At 34.5% G+C, this 19,964-nt stretch overlaps 1 protein-coding gene across 2 annotated transcripts; it reads right to left on the bottom strand.

Annotated features, from left to right (window-relative positions):
* Nucleotides 1-14,956: 14,956 nt before the first annotated feature.
* On the bottom strand, nucleotides 14,957-19,736 carry LOC141617959 (putative fructokinase-7). 2 transcript variants are annotated; one of them, XM_074435091.1, is made up of 7 exons: nucleotides 19,571-19,736; nucleotides 18,513-18,700; nucleotides 17,414-17,626; nucleotides 17,073-17,270; nucleotides 16,862-16,999; nucleotides 16,150-16,266; nucleotides 14,957-15,381 (listed from the first exon to the last, which is right to left on the bottom strand). In XM_074435091.1, exons 1-7 carry the CDS (start codon nucleotides 19,578-19,580, stop codon nucleotides 15,247-15,249), a joined length of 999 nt encoding a protein of 332 aa, XP_074291192.1. In that variant the 5' UTR covers nucleotides 19,581-19,736; the 3' UTR covers nucleotides 14,957-15,246. The 2 variants fall into 2 exon arrangements, with proteins under 2 accessions (XP_074291192.1, XP_074291191.1); XM_074435090.1 differs by having other exon boundaries at nucleotides 18,513-18,712; nucleotides 19,571-19,733.
* Nucleotides 19,737-19,964: the final 228 nt, after the last annotated feature.

The raw sequence follows: 19,964 nt of genomic DNA, 5'->3' as shown, positions 1-19,964 counted from the left end.
CCAATATGACCCGACCCGCTTTGACCCAATCCCGAATGACCCGATTGCCATCTCTACGAGGGAGTATGAAATTAGTTGGTTGACCATGTAATGAAGAGAGTAGTGAAAATAATGAAATATTAGATCCGCGACTGTAAGACGGTTGGTTATAAGCACTAAACGGATCTAAAGCAGTAATTGGATTATACTACCACCAGTTTTGTGATTTTTGAGCATTATAATAAAGTTTTCGAGTTTTCTTTTAAAGTTTCTGAGTTTACTATAAAGTTTCTGAATACATTTACTTAAATATTAACCTCAAAAAATTTGAGTTTGAGTTTTGAGTTTACTATAACTCAAAAACATACATATAAGATAAGTTAAATTTGAGTTTTAACGGCAAAAAATTAAAATGTAACTTATAAACTTTAAAAAATTCAGAAAAAATACACATAAACTCAATAACAAATGAGGTCTGAGGTACTCTATCCGATGTATGTTCCTATTTCTCGATCTAAAGCAAGCCATATACGACTATACTGTATACACGAGTATCCAATTGAACATTTGTATCAACACGCTTTACACAAGTATTTGTGGATAACTAAGCAAATTATTCTTAACTCAAAAAAAAAAAAAAAAAAAAAAAAAAGCAAATTATTCTAGAGATAAATTATGATTTTGTTCCCCGTTTGTAACCGTTTTTCTTGTAACCGTTTTTCTTGGGTGACTACGGGACACTACCAAAATTAATATTTTGACCAAGACGTCAAGTTTGGGCATTACATGCGTTGGTTTTGCTTAGGATGATCTTAAATTGTTCACATTGAGATTTTATAGAAATAAACAGGTCTTCTGAAGCTTTATGACGGTCTTCAACGCAGTTTATAGACTATACATCTGAGGTAGTACCTTTTATTATTTACTAGTTTGAATGCTCGTGCGTTACAACGGGGTAATTAACTTATTTATAATACAAAAAAAATGTTATAAGCGTTTAATGTTTACATTATATGTCTAATGATTTGTTTACATATTATTAAAATCCCTCTTTCAAAAAAAAAAATTAATATATATGTGGGTTAACTCTTATTTATAATTATATAATCACCCTACTTTATATTAATCTTTCGATGTGGGACAATTCTACTATTTATAAGTAATATATTCACAAAAATTGGATTTTTTTCCTGATGTGGGACAATTCTAATATTTATACGTAATATATATTTATCAAACCTGCATTATTTTTCAATGTGGGACAAATAATATACTCAGAATTACACCATCTTTTTTGCACTTAGTTCGACAACCAACCAGATTTTGAATACCGAATACAGACAATTGCTACTCATTATATCTAATAGTTATATTTAAATTTAATAATATGTTCAAGTACTCTCCATTAATATTTGTACGTTGTTTTGCTTCAAAAAAAAATTTAAAATAATTGAGATACGGAAATTTCCCATAGTACCCCTTAGTTTTGTTAGATTTCCCATGTTACCCCTACTTTTAAAAATCTGCCTATGGTACCCTTGAGGTTCTATTTTTTTGCCCATGGTACCCCCTAATGTAAAGGCTGTTAAATGGACGTTCAGTTTGATGGCGTGACAATAAAATAACAATTAAAAACTAATACCCCCTTTATTGTTTTATTGGTACGGATATCTCTCTTTTAAATGCAAATTTAATTAACTATATCATTATAATATTGGAAATTTCTCATGGTAACCTTGAACTTTGATAGATTACACATGCTACCATGGACGCTTGTTTTCTATTTTTTATCATAATTAAAATATGTGCAAATGATAAGAACCAATACTCTAATGATAGAATATTTTTTTAACACAATTCTAATTATATTATTTAAACATTGTATATTTACGGATTTACCACACCTACATTATTTTTCAATATGGGACATATAAAATCTATAGGTAGAAAATATAATGATATAAACTTTTAAGAGCTCTCCAAGACAATACTTAAGCGACTCAAAAGATTTTGGGTTGAAGCCTAAGTTCCAAGGATGCTCATAGAATCACTCACCTTATGCTATATTTTGATGTGGGAAAATTCCATTTTTTATATGTAATATATTTATCACACATATATTATTTTTCAATGTGGGGGATATAACATATTATGAAATACACCATCTTTAATATGTGCAAATTATATGAAATCTATATATAATGATAGCATTTCTTACCATGAATCTAATAATATTATTTTCATAATTTTTTTACCGACATTATTTTGTCAAAAGAAATTTAAAAGTTTTTATATAAAAATTAGAAACATCACTTGAATATAAAATAAGAAATACATAGTATATATTATAATAACTAAAAGATTTTCCAAACATTAACTTAGGTTAGAAATCGTTATTGTAGAGACAGTAATATAAACTCTTTTAAGAGTTATCTCTGACAATACTTAAGGGAATCAAAAGATTTTGGGTTATGACTTCTATTTATAATCATAAGATCACCATGCCTTACGGTAATCTTTCGATGTGGGACAATTTTAATATTTATACATAGTATATTCACCACACTTACGTTACTTTTCAATGTAGGACAAATAACATACTAACTACTAAGTACACCATTTTTTTTGTACCTACTTTGACATCAACCCGATTTAATAATGAGAAAATACAATACAATACAATATACACTCTAATGATAGCATTTTTTGGCCACAATCTAATTATATAATTTTCATACGATATTTTTTTTCAAATGAAATATAAAGTTTTTATATCAAAATAATAAACATCACTTTAATATAATATAGAAAATGTATATATATGGGACATTTCTATTATTTATACATAATATATTTACAACATCTACATTATTTTTCAATGTGAGACATATAACCTACTAAAAAGTCTATATCTTTTATATCAAAATTTTTTGGATTAATACCTAAGTTTCAAGGATCTCCTATTTATATTTACAGAATCACCCTACCGTATACTATTATTTCAATGTGAGATATATAATTTAATTATTTAGACGTAGTATGTTCATAATGCCTACATTATTTTTCAATGTGAAAGATATAACATACCAAGAAATACATGTCTCTTCTTAAAAAACCACTATTGTATACATATTATTTTTCTTTGAAGGTAAAAACCACTTAGTCTCGATCATTTGATATGGATCTCTACGTCGTACATATAACGACTCATTAAAGCTCTATTACTGCATTCAGAAGACAACCATTAGTAAAATCTTTAGTTTTGTAGTGTGTCAGGAGACTACCATTAGTAAACCTTTTATTTTTTGATTTTCTTGTTCAACCTTTAGTTATTTTTTGATTTTCTTGTTCATATTCTTAACTCTTTCCCGAGTAGTTCCCAACGATTTCCACTTTATTTTTTAGATCATATCGTAGATAACGATAGAAAATCTTAAGAGCTCTTTAAAACAATATTTATGAGACTCAAAAATTTTTTGGTGGATACATAAGTTCCAAATATGCATCCTATTTATAATCATAGGATCACATCACCTTATACTAACCTTTCGATGTGGGACAATTCTACTATTTATATGTAGTATATTCACCACACCTACTTATTTTCCAATGTGGGACAAAATATATAAAAATTATACAATTTTACGTATTAAGAAGTACACCATCTTTAATATGTGCAAATAATATAAAATGGGTATTGATTTTCGCAGTACGCATTTTACTCATTACAGTACGCCTTTTCCCATGTTACCCCTCTCATTTCCCCCACTTCTTTCCTCTCCCCTCAACTTCTCTCTCATCTCTTCTTCATCCCACCACTGCCATCCACTGTCGTCCGTCAACCACCACCACTACAGCCCACCCGAAATTTTTACGAAAAAATAAATCGAGTTATTGTACTACAAAATACAAACCGCCAACTCCTCCTACCACCACTACTACCCTCCCATAGCCCACTACCGGCGACCTCCGACCATCCCGGTCAAATCCAAACCGTCGGCCATTCCCTGCAACCACCAACGAACAACGCCCAGCTTCGGCCTAAGTGAAATAGCACCACGCAAACCACTCAATCTTTCTCTTCTCTCCCCTTACCAACGCCTGAACACCACCACGCCTCACGCCTATGCTAACGATCACCGTCCAACACCAGACTTCCTCTTGCCGTCGTCAACCAACGCCGCCACCCTACAACCTCCATAAAACCCAGACCATAATCAAAACAAAAAAAAATTAAAAAATAATAATGAAAACAGTGATATGATTAACAATTTGCAATTAATTAATCAAAAACATGTTTTACATTCTAATTATTCATCTTTAATTGTAAAAATTTGATTAATATGAGACGTTGGATGTCTTGGAATTGAGAGAATTGGATTTAGGAGTTTTTTTTGGTAGGGGTATGTAAATGGAAATAATTGTACAAAGAGTACTGCGTTGAGTAAAAACCGTACTGCGAAAATAAATTGCGTATAAAATTTATACTCTAATGATAGCATTTTTTAACACAAAGCTAATTATATTATTTTCATAATTTTTTTAACGATATTTTTTTGCCAAATGAAATGTAAAAGTTTGATATAAAAATTGGAAATATCACTTGAATATAATTTAGGAAATATATATATTATAAAAATTAAGAGATTTTCTACTTTATTTTTTACATCAAAAATTATACTTTCCTAAATTGATTTTTGATGATGTGGACGCTCTCAGATCGCTCGAAAAAACTCTCTTTTATATATACTTCCTCCATTCAACTCCACTCTACCTATTGGCAAAAAGCACAAGTTTTAAGGGTAAATTAAAAAATGAATAGAAGTACAAATGGAGTTGTGCCATTTACTTTATGGAATCAGAAATTGTCTAAGTATTAGTGTGTTAAACAAACACTAATTTTCCCACCAAAATTACAAAACTTCAAAAACCCCACCAAACACTTAATTTCCCACCATTTTCTGTCCAGTCAAGCTGTTGGAACCCACCAACTAAGGTTAGTTTTATGCATAAATTACAATCATCCTCACATTAAATTACATATTCCCTCATTCATTAGCAACACAACAAAAAAAAACTTTCTAAAATTATTTACAGACCAAAAAATTACAGTCCACTACCATTAAATTACACAAGTTTCCAAAATTATCTTCAGAGCATCAATGGGGTTCAAGTGCATGTCTGAAGAAACGAGAACGGAAGTCGCCATCTACTTGCTTCAAAAATCAAATGACGGGCGACTTGATCGTGGTGCAATCAAAGAGGCAAAGAAATGCATTCAATGTAAGTGTAAGGACCATATCAAACATATGGAGACTTGCAAAAAAACCAAGGTTAGTAGGTGAAAAATTAGATGTCAAGAGTGGTAGGATAGGCAACAAAAATAAAAAAGGATTTTACCAAACATTGAACATATCAAATCACTTGATAAATCACTAAGGGACACAATGATCAGAGTTTCTGAAAATTGTGGAGTTTCAGTTGGAACGGTCCATTCATGGGTGAAAGAAGGTTTACTTAAACGTCCCTTCAGCAAAATTTGAACGGATAATTGGGGTATATTCAATGGATTATTGGGTTGGGTCATTAAAATTTGGAGGGAAGGGTTAATCATTTAAGATGGATTAGGTAGTGTTAATTGGGTTAGGATTAGTTTAGGGTGTGTTTTGTGGGTAAAAGTAAGTGGGCCATTTAGTGGCAAGATTTGTAAATAAAATGTTGTCATAAGGATAATATGGTCATTTTACTTTCTTTTTTTAGTAAGTGGTAGAGTTGAGTTGAATGGATGAAAATGGGAAGGTGGTAGAGTGGAGTTGAATGGAGGAAGTATATACTAGATTTAATGCCCGTGCAATGCACGGGCCTTTATATAATTTTCTATAGAGTGTGCTTGTATGTAATTGACACCAATAAAATTAAACTATTTGTTTGCATAGGATAATAACATTCATAACAATGATGTATAGTATACACCTTTTCCTATTCCTATTCCTGTGAAGTATGTATTATGTATAGTCTTTTGTGTATACAATTAGCACTACGACTTTTGTACTCCCTCCGCCCAGGTACTTTGTTTGATTATTTTATTTTGGGTGTTTTTGTCAATTATTTACCTTTTTGTTTTAGAAACGTTTTGAATTTTGATGGACAAATTGATTCGCTACACTCAATTCAGTCCATTTATTATCTAATAATTTGCCTCTCCCTCTTGGAGTAGTTCATGCATCAAATAAAAGCTGAAATCTCTACAAAATTCATGAAGTATTGCCCGAGTATGTTCCTTGAATATGGATGGATAAGTTAACTTCTTCAAAAATTTGTAGTCGGTAATACTTTTTTTTTTTTACTTTTGTGTTGGCTTTGTTAAAGACCGAATGTTTTAAGTTGGATTTTCAGTCCACGTTTTAAATCTTAATATTCTTGAGTTGAACTTTTGTCCTTTCAAGTTTCAACCACTACATCTCGCTCATAGTAGTAAGATTTAAAACATCTAAGAAATCAACTTCTTACATACATGTATTTTTTCTTAGTAGTATAATTAATCAAAACAAAGACTAATACATTCCAAAAAGAACGCAAGACCCATGTGGTTTCATATAGGACCATAGTCTCTCAAATTTAGTTATGCTATTTACATTATATTTTTGGATTATATATACCGAAAGTATAATTTAAGTTGTATTCTACTTATAAATTTCCATAATTTGGCATATGCTTATTTCACCAACTCTTTAAAACACGGTGAAATAATTGTCTCATTTTACAAACTTTGACGATTACAGAATTCAAAGATGTCACCCCCATTACAAATGCTTATTTCGCTGATATGCTTTACAAACTCTCGACAATGTAGTAACTACGTCTTCTAGTTCTTCCGCGTTCATCTCCTATTCTCCTTTCATAATTACTGTTTGCATGGGCCACTTGTGAGATTATGTTTTATAAACCGCCGATAAATATCAAGTTATAAAAAATTACTACAAATCTCAAGTCCCACTCATGAAAAGGACACAATTCGACTCCATGTTGATTGAAATTCGCGTCCCAATGCATTTTTATTTTGCGAGATGAGTAGCTAATGCTTATACGTCGAATTAGTAAAGTATAATCTCAGTGATATACTTTTACAGTTTTACTACTAATCTGTCTATAAAAGTGTTTTATACTCGTCTCGTGTATCGTATTATACTATACTCCGTAATCCGTAAGATCATATCTTTAGGAGTCCTTTCAATACCAATTATGACCTCTTTAGCTGGTAATTGTAATCCCTTCATAATCGTATTCTGCATAACATCACTAAAAAATAATAATTTCAAATTCAACGGTAAGCACAAAAATGATCCCACTTGTAAGAGATACCCATAAGGAGAATCATAAGTGAGCACATATTACCCTCCAAATAAGAGATCAGTCAATCGCTTGCCAAAGCTCTAGATATAGAGCAAGTCTCCCGATGATAATATCCATCTTAAATTTAAGACGCGTCAAGCACTTGTGTATATAAGAATGCATAAGAAAAAGTAATATATTTATCTTATACTCCGTATACACTAAATACACACGTGGTATGATAATTGATTCGTTTTAAACTTAACACGGATAGTGCCGTCGTAGATGATAATTTGTGCTAGACATTATGTTCAAAATTATCCCCACTTTCATATTTCGAAATTAATTATCCCCACTTCCATATTTTTATACTTCCATAATATGATATGTTCATGTTTACAGTTTAGTGTTTGTGCAAATAGTTAATTTCTCGAGGCTTGGCCCTCGGTCGCGCAACAACAACAAAAAAAAAAGTTTAGTGTTTGTATAATTAGACAGTTAGTTCATAAGTGGTGACTCTTCATTAAAATTAAACTCTTTAATATAGTAGTATCTTGCATAATAACAAGTAGAAGAACTAAATTGAGATTAGCCTAATATTATCAATGATCAAATACACTACGTAGTTCATCGAGAGAGTATAATCGTTCTAGTAAAAAAAATAAAATATTGGAGTTAGCAATCAAACGAACATAAATAAATTATGAAACATTCATTCACCTAGCTACTAATAATAAGACACGTTACAAATATGAAACATTCATATTGATAATTATTTGTGAAACATTCATACGAATATTAGACATGTTATTACAGAAGACTCCACTAATATGACGTACAATCATCTTCACATCACAAAACCATCTTTACTTTGTAGGAGTACTAATATGGATCATAAACAACGACATCAAGTGAAGATTATCATGATACCTATTTTTCGGCGATGTGTTGGGGTACAGAGTACGGAAGCGAATAAATTCAACCAAAGATTAAGAGAAATAATAAAAGACAATAAAAATAACACCAAGATTTTTAGGTGGAAAAACCCTCTTTGAAATAGAGGTAAAAAACCACCGGCGAGAGAGCCAAGTATTTCACTATAATGATGTGGGAGTACAAGGATAATTTCCTCAAAGACTATTGAAATAGCCAAGGTAATAAACTCTCAAGAGGTGTTAAATATTAACACCCAAAATGATTATGGAGAGTAGTAATAAAGGAGGAAGAGAAGAATGTATATGTTGTAGTTTTGTTGTGTGATTATTTTGCGGAGGATTGAGCATGTATTTATAGTGTATTAAAAATAAATGAGCAAATGCGTTTGTAGCAATTCCATCTGTTCCGGGTATAATTCCAGAGCAGTGATTAGTTACCACCCGTGGCTTGTAGAATAATGTCTTGAGCTGAATCCTTCTCGCTCCTATCGTCCCACTCGGCCTCTCCCCGCAACAATGAACGAAGGCGAGGGCTTGGCCGTGTGCCAAGCGTACTCACTCCGACGCTCAAGTCGGTAAACTTAAAGGATTAAGTTTGTGTTACTTGGCTAGATGCGTATTGTAGAGAGATAAGGGAGATATTACCAGATGAATAGTGTATTTAGGTTATAATTGTGAGATCCTTTCCTCAATGAAGGTTGAGGAGTATTTATAGACTTTCACCTTTTGTCACGTAGTGGCCAAGTGGCCAAGTGGCTAGCAGGTGGAAAGACTGATCTACCCCTCGGCCGAGGGACCATGGCAGGCCGGCGGACAATGTTGACTTGCCGCCGAGGGGTCTTGGATATGAGTACGCGGATGTGTGTCCCGGCTGGCAGGTTGTCACGCCGAGACCCAGGTGGCAGGCCGATGGGATGCATCGGCTAGGCTATCTAAGTCGTTGACTTGCTGTGGATATCTTTGACCTTGCTCAGTGTGTTGACTTGGTCAGCGGTGCAGAATATGCCCCATCACCATCAATTGTCTTCATTTGCGTTACTTCACCATATGTTACACATACTCTTCATTACTCCATCAAATGCATATTTTAGCATCCGTTGCATAAGTTTTCCTTAACTCCAAACTTCAATTGCATGAAGTTAACATAAAACATCACAATCTCACATTAACTCTCTAGGAGTGAATTAAAGGTGAGGCATATAACTCCAACAATCTCCACCTTGACTCGCCTTCCCACTGAAATAATCTCTCTCGCCAATGAATCCTTTTTAAGTGTGAATAATACCAGCTAAGTATAAGCAATGATCAAACTTAGTTGCTTTGTGAGTGGTTTGGTTAACATATCTACAAGATTCTCAGTTGTATGAACCTTTTCAACGGTTAAATTTCCAGCATCAACAATATCTCGGATAAAATGGTGCTTGATATCAATGTGCTTGGTTTTTGAGTGATGCTTGCTATTTACGGTCAAGTGGACTGCACTTTGACTATCACAAAATACTACAAGAATATCTTGTTTTAAACCAAGCTCGCTCACCAAACCTCGAAGCCATATCGCCTCTTTCATACCTTCAGTTGCAGCAATATATTCTGCTTCAGTTGTTGATAAAGCCACAATGGCTTGTAATGAAGAATACCAACTAATAGCGAGCCGAAAAGTGTAAATATATAGGTTGAGAGTGACCTTCTTCGATCTAAATCACCACCGTAGTCGCATCAACATAACCAACTACACCTCCGGATCGCTCTTTGCTTATCAAATACCAAACCAATATCGAAGAACCCTTCGATAGCGAAGAATCCATTTAACGGCTTCCCAATGTTCTTTGCCTGGATTGTGCATAAATCGCTAACCACACTAACAAAGATAAGCCGGATCGGGCCGAGTGCACACCATGGCATACATAAGACTCCCAACGGCATTTGAATATGGGACATGTGACATTCGTCTTTTGTCATGATCCGTCTGTGGACACTGCTCGAGATGACAATTTAAAATGAGCGGCAAGAGGAGTATTGACAGGTTTACTATCTTGCATATTGAACCTGTCGAGCATTTTCAGAATATATCTCTTCTGTGATAGTATTAATTTCCCTGCTCGACGATCCCTGTTAATCTCCATACCAAGAATCTTCTTTGCCGGACCTAAGTCCTTCATATCAAATTCACTGCTCAACTGGGCCTTTAGCTTGCTAACAAGTGACTTATCTTTTGCAGCAATTAGCATGTCGTCGACATAAAGCAATAAGTATATAAACGACCCGTCGATGTCTTCTTAAAAATAAACACAATTATCATAACTGCTCCTTGAGTAGCCATGTCCAACCATAAAAGAATCAAACCTTTTATACCATTGTCTCGGAGACTGTTTCAAACCATAAAGAGATCTTTTTAGACGACAAACATAGTCCTCTTTCTTGGGAACTATCAAACCCTCTGGTTGATGGATATAAATTTCTTCTTCGAGATTACCGTGAAGAAATGCAGTTTTCACATCTAACTGCTCTAACTCCAAATCATGCAAAGCAACTAGAGCAAGTAATACACGAATTGAGGTGTGACGAACAACAGGAGAAAATGCCTCATTAAAATCAATGCCTTCCTGTTGATTAAATCCTCGCACAACGAATCTTGCTTTATATCTTGCACTTTCAACACCAGGGATGCCTTCTTTTCTCTTAAATATCCACTTACAACTAATAGCTCTCTTACCCGCAGGTAACTTCACCAGATCCCAAGTTTCATTCTTGTGAAGGCTCTCAATTTCTTCTTGCATCGCTGCAACCCATTTTGAAGAATCTGCATCGGAAATAGCCTCAGAATAATTTCTAGGTTCATTGCAGTCATTCATCTCTTGTGCGGCGGCCAAAGCATAAGCAATATTTGCGCTTTGGTCGAGATATTTTGGATTCAATTTTCTTGGCCTCTGTTCAGGAAGATTTTGAGCCAAGGACCATGGATCTGGTAAACCTCGTCTTTGTGGTTGGCGTGGTTGTTGTGGACTTCTTTGTTCAACGATCTCGGTTTGTTCGTTGGAATTTGGCAGAGTAGAGGAAGTAGAGACATCCTTCTCTGACTTTGAGACTTTGACATCAAACTCCACCTTCTCTCTAGTATTCTCTTGATCATCTGTACCAGGATAAAAAGAAACAACTTCTTTTCCGAAGATAACATAGCATTTTCATTAAAAGTTACATTTCGCTATGACGGTTTTCCGAGACTCGGGGTCATATAAACGATAACCTTTAACCCCTAAGCCATAACCCAAGAAAATGCACTTTTTAGCACGAGGCTCCAATTTTCCCTCGTTCACATGAGAATATGCAGGGCAACCAAATATTTTAAGATTAGAATAATCAACAGGGTTACTCCGACCAAACTTCTTCCGAATGTTGCAATCAAGAGATCTATTTGGGGAGCGGTTTATCAAGTAACATGTCAGACGCCGCTTCACCCAAAAGTCTTTTCCCAAGCCGAAATGAGAGAGCATACAACGAACTCTCTCCATAATAGTTCTGTTCATACGTTCTCGCTACTCCATTTTGTTGTGGAGTCCCCGGAATGGTACGATGTCCGGCAACACCTTCCTTCTTGCAAAAATGTTGAATTCATTTGAACGAACTCAAGACCATTGTCGGTTCTTAATCTTTTTACTTTCTTTCCAAATCTGGTTTTCGATCAAAGTTTTCCACTCTTTGAATGTGGAAAACGCCTCATTCTTGTATTTGAGAAAATAGACCCAGAGTTTTCTGGAAAAATCATCAATAATGGTCATCATATAATGACAACCTCCTTTTGAAGGAACTTTTGAAGGACCCCAAAGATCAGAATGGATATAATCCAAAGTACCCTTGGTTCTATGAATACCCTTTGAAAAGCTAACTTTTTTCTGCTTGCCAAAAATGCAATGTTCGCAGAAATCAACCTTGCCGGTACAATGCTTTCCGAGTAATCCTTTCTTGTTAAGGAAATGTATTCCTTTTTCACTCATGTGGCCCAATCTCATATGCCACAATTTGGTGTCATCGCTAGATGAGACAACCTAACTTCGATACACATGTGATGAGAACCCCGCAAAGACATACAAGCTACCAGATCGATTTGCCTTCATTAATACAAGAGCACCTTTGGACACTTTTAAAACTCCACCTTCAACAATACTTACACCCAAGTGATTCTAGGGTGCCTAAGGAAATGAGATTCCGCTTTAAGTCGGGGACATGTCGACACTAGTCAAGGTTCTAGTAACACCATCATGTGTTTTAATTTTTACTGTACCTTCACCAACAACTTTGCATTGTGCATCATTGCCCATCAAAACAAGACCACCATTAATTGATTTATAAGTAGTAAACCAATCTTTATTAGGAGTCATGTGGAAAGTACAAGCCGAGTCAAGTATCCACTCATTTCTAGACCTTTGTTCTATATCAGCAGCAACTAAAACATCCCCATCAGACTCAGACTCAACAACACTAGCTTCAGCATGGTGTTCGGGTTGTTTACCTTTACCCTTATCATCTCTTTCTTGCTTCTTTTTCAGATTAGTACACTCAGAGATTTCATGTCCTTTTTTCTTGCAATATCGGCAAAATTTGGAGTTTTTACCTCTTGATTTTGACCTGGCCTTACTCTTACTACTACTACCTCTTTCAAATGTTCTCCCTCTAACAACCAAACCTTCACCCGATTGTTCGTAATTAATTTCGGTATCAAATTTTTCTTTTGATAGGAGGTGAGACTTGACATCTTCAAAGGATAATGTAATATTATTACCGTATAACATAATCTCTTTAAAGTGTTTAAATGAGGGTGGTAATGAGACAATGAGTAGGACAGCTTTATCTTCATCATCGATTTTAACATCAAGGTTCTCCAAATCTATTATGATAGAATTAAACTCATCTAAGTGTGTTTTTACGGGAGTACCTTCTGACATGCGGAGAGTGAATAAACGTTCCTTGAGTCGAAGCTTATTTGCTAGACTCTTGGTCATGTATAGAGATTCCAATTTAGTCCACATGCTAGCAGCGGACGTCTCTTTAATGACCTCACGTAAAACTTCACGTGATAAACAAAGTTGAATCACGGACAACGCCTTCTCATCCATTTCATCCCATTGTTCATCTGTCATAGTGGATGGTTTCTTCGACTTACCATCTAAAGCTTTCTTTAAACCATTTTGTATAAGAACATTTCGCATTTGAACTCTCCAAATGGCGAAACTAATTTTACCGTCAAATTTCTCTATGTCAAATTTTGTCGACATTATGGAAAAATCTCAGTTGAAAATAATATGGCTCTGATGCCAATTTGTTGGGGTACAGAGTACGGAAGCGAATAAATTCAACCAAAGATTAAGAGAAATAATAAAAGACAATAAAAATAACACCAAGATTTTTAGGTGGAAAAACCCTCTTTGAAATAGAGGTAAAAAACCACCGGCGAGAGAGCCAAGTATTTCACTATAATGATGTGGGAGTACAAGGATAATTTCCTCAAAGACTATTGAAATAGCCAAGGTAATAAACTCTCAAGAGGTGTCAAATATTAACACCCAAAATGATTATGGAGAGTAGTAATAAAGGAGGAAGAGAAGAATGTATTATGTTGTAGTTTTGTTGTGTGATTATTTTGCGGAGGATTGAGCATGTATTTATAGTGTATTAAAAATAAATGAGCAAATGCGTTTGTAGCAATTCCATCAATTGTCTTCATTTGCGTTACTTCACCATATGTTACACATACTCTTCATTACTCCATCAAATGCATATTTTAGCATCCGTTGCATAAGTTTTCCTTAACTCCAAACTTCAATTGCATGAAGTTAACATAAAACATCACAATCTCACATTAACTCTCTAGGAGTGAATTAAAGGTGAGGCATATAACTCCAACACGATGTAATAACCGTACTTCCTCATTCTTCCGTGATGCCAATTTCATATATTATCAGATTATATTACACTGCATAAAATGAAAATAACATAGGTTAGCGAGCAAGAAGCACAATACAATACATTAAAAGTTTCAATCAATAAATAAAATTGCTTTCTCTAAAGATAACTATAAGGGGAATGAAAAATCACAAAAAAATCTCATGTTTGGGGGTATTGAATGGTAAAAATCGATCGGTTCATACATATATATACACTAATAGTACTAATATGGAGTAATATGAATTTAATTAGAACTAAAATTGTTAAAGAGTCTTGACTTCATGAGGAAGCGTAAAGTTGGATGTATATTTTAAAACAATTTGATCTCTACTACTATACTTTATCTATAAGAATTTGATCAATACGTTCTTTTGTTAGTTATGGTCTTTTATTAATTTATTTATTCTATTTAAGTTAAGTTATTGGTAAAAGTTGGACTTTAATATTACTCCAAAGAATTTTACGAAAGTTGGAGTCTCTATAATTGCTCGAAAAAAGCTTCCTTTAATAATCTAGATAGATATATATAGATTTTCTGAGTTTTATTTTAAAGTTTTTGAGTTCTGCTTTAGTATAAAGTTTTTGAGCACATTTACTAAAACATTACACTAAAAAAATATAATATTGCTCGAAAACTATATTTATAAATGGTAATATGCTCAGAAAAAATGTGTATATGCCCAAAAACTATAAGGTCTGAGGTACAGACGCGTAATCCTTTTTCTCGTCTTCAACAAGATTTTGTAACATTAAATCATTGAATTCACACATTTAGAAGGGTAGTCTCATTACTTAAGTATAATACTCCAAATTCCATACCAGTTTTACAATGTCATGGAAATATGGAATACAATAATTTATTTTTTCACTCTCGCGCATATGGAGAGAATGAAGAAGTAATGCGGAAAAAAAATAATGGAAAAAAGAAAACGATAAAAAAAACCTAATTGATAGCCTAGGCATTACATTAGCTTGCTGCTACAAACAGAAACTACAATTACAAAGAATATGTGCATAGAGCTCTTGCACATAATCCGGAAAACAATACAATGAGAGAGCATCATGTAGAGTTTTGGTGAAGTATTTGGAGGACTTCATCTCTAGTAGGTAAGCCGGGAATCGCTCCTCTCTTTGTGACGGTAACAGCTCCACAAGCATTTGCAAACCGCAGCGCTTCAACTAGCCGTTTCTCGTCCTGCATCAAACTCATTTCTATCAGCATACACAACTTCAGTTGTATCCAAAAAGAAACATCGTGATCATACTGAATACTCAAATTACAGATGTGACTATACGAGCTGGTAAAGTCACTGAAATATGGTACTCATGAGCTGGGTTCGAGATTCATTAGCATCAAAGTTGTCATTGCAAGTAAATGAGTATAGACTTCTTGCAGTCCTGTACACGATAATTCGACAAAAGAAAAAAGAATACAAAATACCGAGTATCTAATCTCCTTATGTCATACCCTAAGATCATGTAAAAAAAAAAAAAAAAAAAAAAAAAAAAAAGAAAAAAGAAAAGAAAAAGGAGAGCACTCTTTTCCATTTACACTTCCCCTCCTTGGAGAGCAAAACACTTGCACCCGGCTACGGCAAAACTCTCACTCACTCTCAATCTCGTTTTTGGGCCTACATCTTTTATATTTATATTTGAAAAGAAAACTAAAAACAAAATGACACTAATTTTTTCCACTCACTATGACCCACTTTGACATAAAGCTTGTTCTACATTGCTCCAGTGGAGAGCACAAGCGATAGTCTATTAATGTGATAGTATCGACCTTCCTTTTATATTAGTACGACAGTATCGACCTTCCTTCTTTACCTTCCTGAATGCCCACACAAACCCAAGATATGACTATATGTATACAAATACGGAGTAATATTTATCGTATAGAATGATAAACAAAACAGAAGCTTTATCAGAGATATACATGGATCTGAATCCTGCGAAGTTTTACCTTAAACATACTCAAGTCAGAAGCCAGACTGCTCAAAATTCCCCCCACAAATGCATCCCCTGCACCAGTTGTGTCCACAGGTTTGACTTTCACGCCACCAACCCTACCCTTAAACGCCTGCAATATCAACACTTTTACTATCAGCATGGAAAACGAATCGAGAAACCAAGAACGGAGCGTTTAGCAACTAATTCAATAATACTCCATAAGTTACATCGACTTTTCAGCCTTCGATTATGGAGCCTTAACGTCCGTAACATATCATCAAAGACAGGGGTAATATTCCTTACCCAACGCTTCTCCAGGAAGAACCAAAGAGAGACCCGCATAACCAAAAAAAACAGCGGAAGATATTCTGTATTGAGAATTTGATATGATATTTAATGATATTAAATCTTATGTCTCATAGATCTATGTTTCTCCCTTACAAAAAAAACTAAATATTTCAAACATATACTCGTAGTATTTGTATTTTATTGTGAAGACATTCCCTGTACGGCCGTGCTCTCATTTTAGGACAGTCCCCATTTCTAAAAAATTAAGTCATTACAATGTCCAACACTTGGATGCTTTCTCATGTCCGATACTCAGACTCACGTCTTAGAAACATAAGAGTAAATATATGTCAATAACCATATAACCAAGTCGCACCGCTCTATAGGACTAATAAGGAGTATTATAAATATACAGTCCTACAGAATGGAATCTGTACCTGAGTGTAGTATCGGCACCCTGCTGACCCCTCAGTCACAATCAACAGCTTAAGATCAGGATGATAGAGCTTCATAACAACATTGTCATCATATGGGTCCTCACCTTTAGTCAGGAACGCAATTTCATCTTCACTGACCTACCAGATAATTTGAGAGTGATACATCATGACATCATGTATTCACATTAAGCCATGAATTTCTTAATTATACCTTAATCATATCTGCTTGATTCCAAATGCTCATTATGGCATCACGGGCAGCCTCTTCTGATGGCCATAATTGCTTCCGCAGATTCGGGTCATACGAAAGGAAAACACCAGCCTTCTTCGCAATCTTCATGGCAGCAAGATGTGCTGATTTGCAAGGTTCGTCTATTAAACTTATTGAACCATAGTGAAAGATTTTTGCCTACATTAAAGTTTAATTATAAGTAGAGTATATAAGATTTTTTAAAGCAAAATAAAAGTAAGTTTCTGGGGTAGCTAAACAAACTGTCTCACACTAAAATAGCGTGAGACCGTCTCGTACAAGAATTTATCTTAAATACATACCTTTTCGATTAAGTCTTTATCAAGTTCGGATTCATGAAGTAGCATATCAGCGCTTGGATTACGATAGAACAGAAACTCTCGCTCTCCATCATCTCTCAAAGTGATAAATGCCAACATTGTCCTGGCTGTAGGATCGAATCTCATGCCTGAATTGTCGACATTGTTTTGCTTCAAGATGTCAGCTAGCATGAAGCCAAATTCATCCTTGCCTACCTGACATCCGCCCATATAAAAAATTAATTAAAGCCAAACAAAATGAGCAAGTTTTTTTTATGACTGAAGAGTAAAAGGCTAAAATGTTTCAGGTGCACTGGCTCTTGTTGTTTCTTTGGACAAAAAAGATCCCCTTTTGCATCATAATAAAGCATAAAATGCATGAACCACCAGTTCAAATATGGAATGAAACATCTCACAAATACTCTAAGCTAACCAAATAAACCAAAAAAAATGTTCTTTTAGGGAGCATCATACAACCACAACAACATTACCCTAGTGGCTTTAGAGCTCCCGCAAATAGTGTGACCAAACCGGCCAGATGTGCACAACCGTTATCCAAAATTGTTTGTGGATGAGTTATTGCAACTGCAACTTCACAAAAAAAATGCAACCAATTTAGTGACTCATTTTACTCTCTTGCATCATAATCTAGATTCTAGAATAAAGAATATTGAATCTTTGGATCCATTGGAAGTGGAAACATCTAGTGAGCATCATACTATGCTAAAATAAATCCGTTCACTATTATTTCCAACTTCTAAATAAGACATTCCAGACCAATAATTACGGAGTATAAAGTTTGAAATTCGCAAACATCATACATTAGTGTTGTCAGAAAACACGGCCACCATGGAATCGACTAAGTTTTTGAACTTAAGGCTTAAGGAACTCAGATTGTTTGTAGAAGAACAGACGATTTGATACTCTCTTTTTACTATTATTTTAGCGAACAAAATTTGTTCGGGAATAGAATAGACTAGTGCTTTCTAGTTTCACTCTTTGATTTCACCAACTATAAGAGAAAGTAGGTAAGTAATACAACCAGTACTGTAAACTTTACACTCCAAATATTACTTAACCAAAGACAAAAGAGTAATAAAACCTTTCCAATAAAAGCTGAAGAACCTCCTAGCTTTGATACTCCAACAGCGACATTAGCAGGAGCGCCACCAGGAGCTTTAGCAAATGCAGGTGCTTCAGCCAACGAAACACCAGCAACCGTGGGAACAAAGTCAATCAACACTTCCCCAAAGCAAACAACCAGTGAACTGTGGTTTTTGCCATTTGTACCTGTACAAGTCACTGACAATCAAATGTCTCAGATAAACACTTATATGCTTCATCGGATTCTTTCTATTCCAGAACATACAACATCTGAAACTTCAATTTTGTTCTAAAATTGTTAATTAAAAGCATGGTCACTTTTTCACTGTGATCAATTACTTATTTATTCAAGAAACAACGATATAGGAGTACAAATTAGCAGTCGGAGTTGCACAGTACATTGATTTTACGGATGGATTAAATACCGAGCATACTAGACAACTAAACCATGCAATGGCCACCCTGTGGAGTATTCTCATTGTGATCGATTTCATGGTCACATAGTTTCATAGTCCCATTGACTTAATCTTTCGGGTTGAGATAGGTTGCAAATCTCTTATACCGGCTTAACCAATTCGCACCCAGCTAGAAGAAACAAACAAGGGTGTGTGTCAAATTGTCTGACACTAATTAATGGAAAAAACATTCATGTTTCCAACTGGCTTGTACAGTTGTACTAATATTTCCAGTCCCCAAAACTCAAAGATGATCGGTTTAGTCCCCAAATCTAATTTACGGGCCCTGCAATTGCACGTGTAAGTGTCGAGTGTTGGACACGGGAGAGGAGTAATAACACAATAACACAAATTGTGTTGATCTGATCCGAAACCATGTTCACATTAAATCATACCATATGCGTTTGTGTGAAATAAGATTAAGAATTAAGTAATTATTTGATTAAAGCTGATAAAAGTTGGGTTTTCATCAAATATTTCAAACAATTCGTATAATTACAGTACATGCAGCAGCAACAACAACAATAACAATTATCAAAATTGAATAACCCATTAACAAACTTGCAATAAATTAAAGATGATTAAAGGAAAGAAAACAAACCTAAAGCCATTAAAAGAGTGATTAGAGACAAAGGCAGCAAAAAAGAAGGAGAAAAAAGAGTTTGGGTTGGAATGAAGAGGGAACAGAGGAGAGCAAGTGTTGGTGCCTTGCTGGGGGGGTTGTTTAGATCTTTGGAGAATCGTAGGATGATTTCTCATGTAATGACTAATTAATTAATGTTTTCTTTTCCCAATTACCTAATATCGTCAACGTTTTTACTTTTTCGCCCCTTTCTCTCTCTAACTTTCTTACTCTCTATTACTTCCTCCTATTCACTATGATGTTCCACATTACTTTTGTAAGAGAGAAAATGTGGGGTCATATATCGCAAGAACCACAAATTATAGACTAATAGGGAAAGTGGAAGATCTTAGTGAATTTGTCGTTTTAGGAA

The sequence above is a fragment of the Silene latifolia genome, chromosome X (genome assembly GCF_048544455.1).
Source record: "Silene latifolia isolate original U9 population chromosome X, ASM4854445v1, whole genome shotgun sequence".
Taxonomy (NCBI): Eukaryota; Viridiplantae; Streptophyta; class Magnoliopsida; order Caryophyllales; family Caryophyllaceae; genus Silene; species Silene latifolia.
This window is presented reverse-complemented; position numbering and strand designations above follow the sequence as displayed.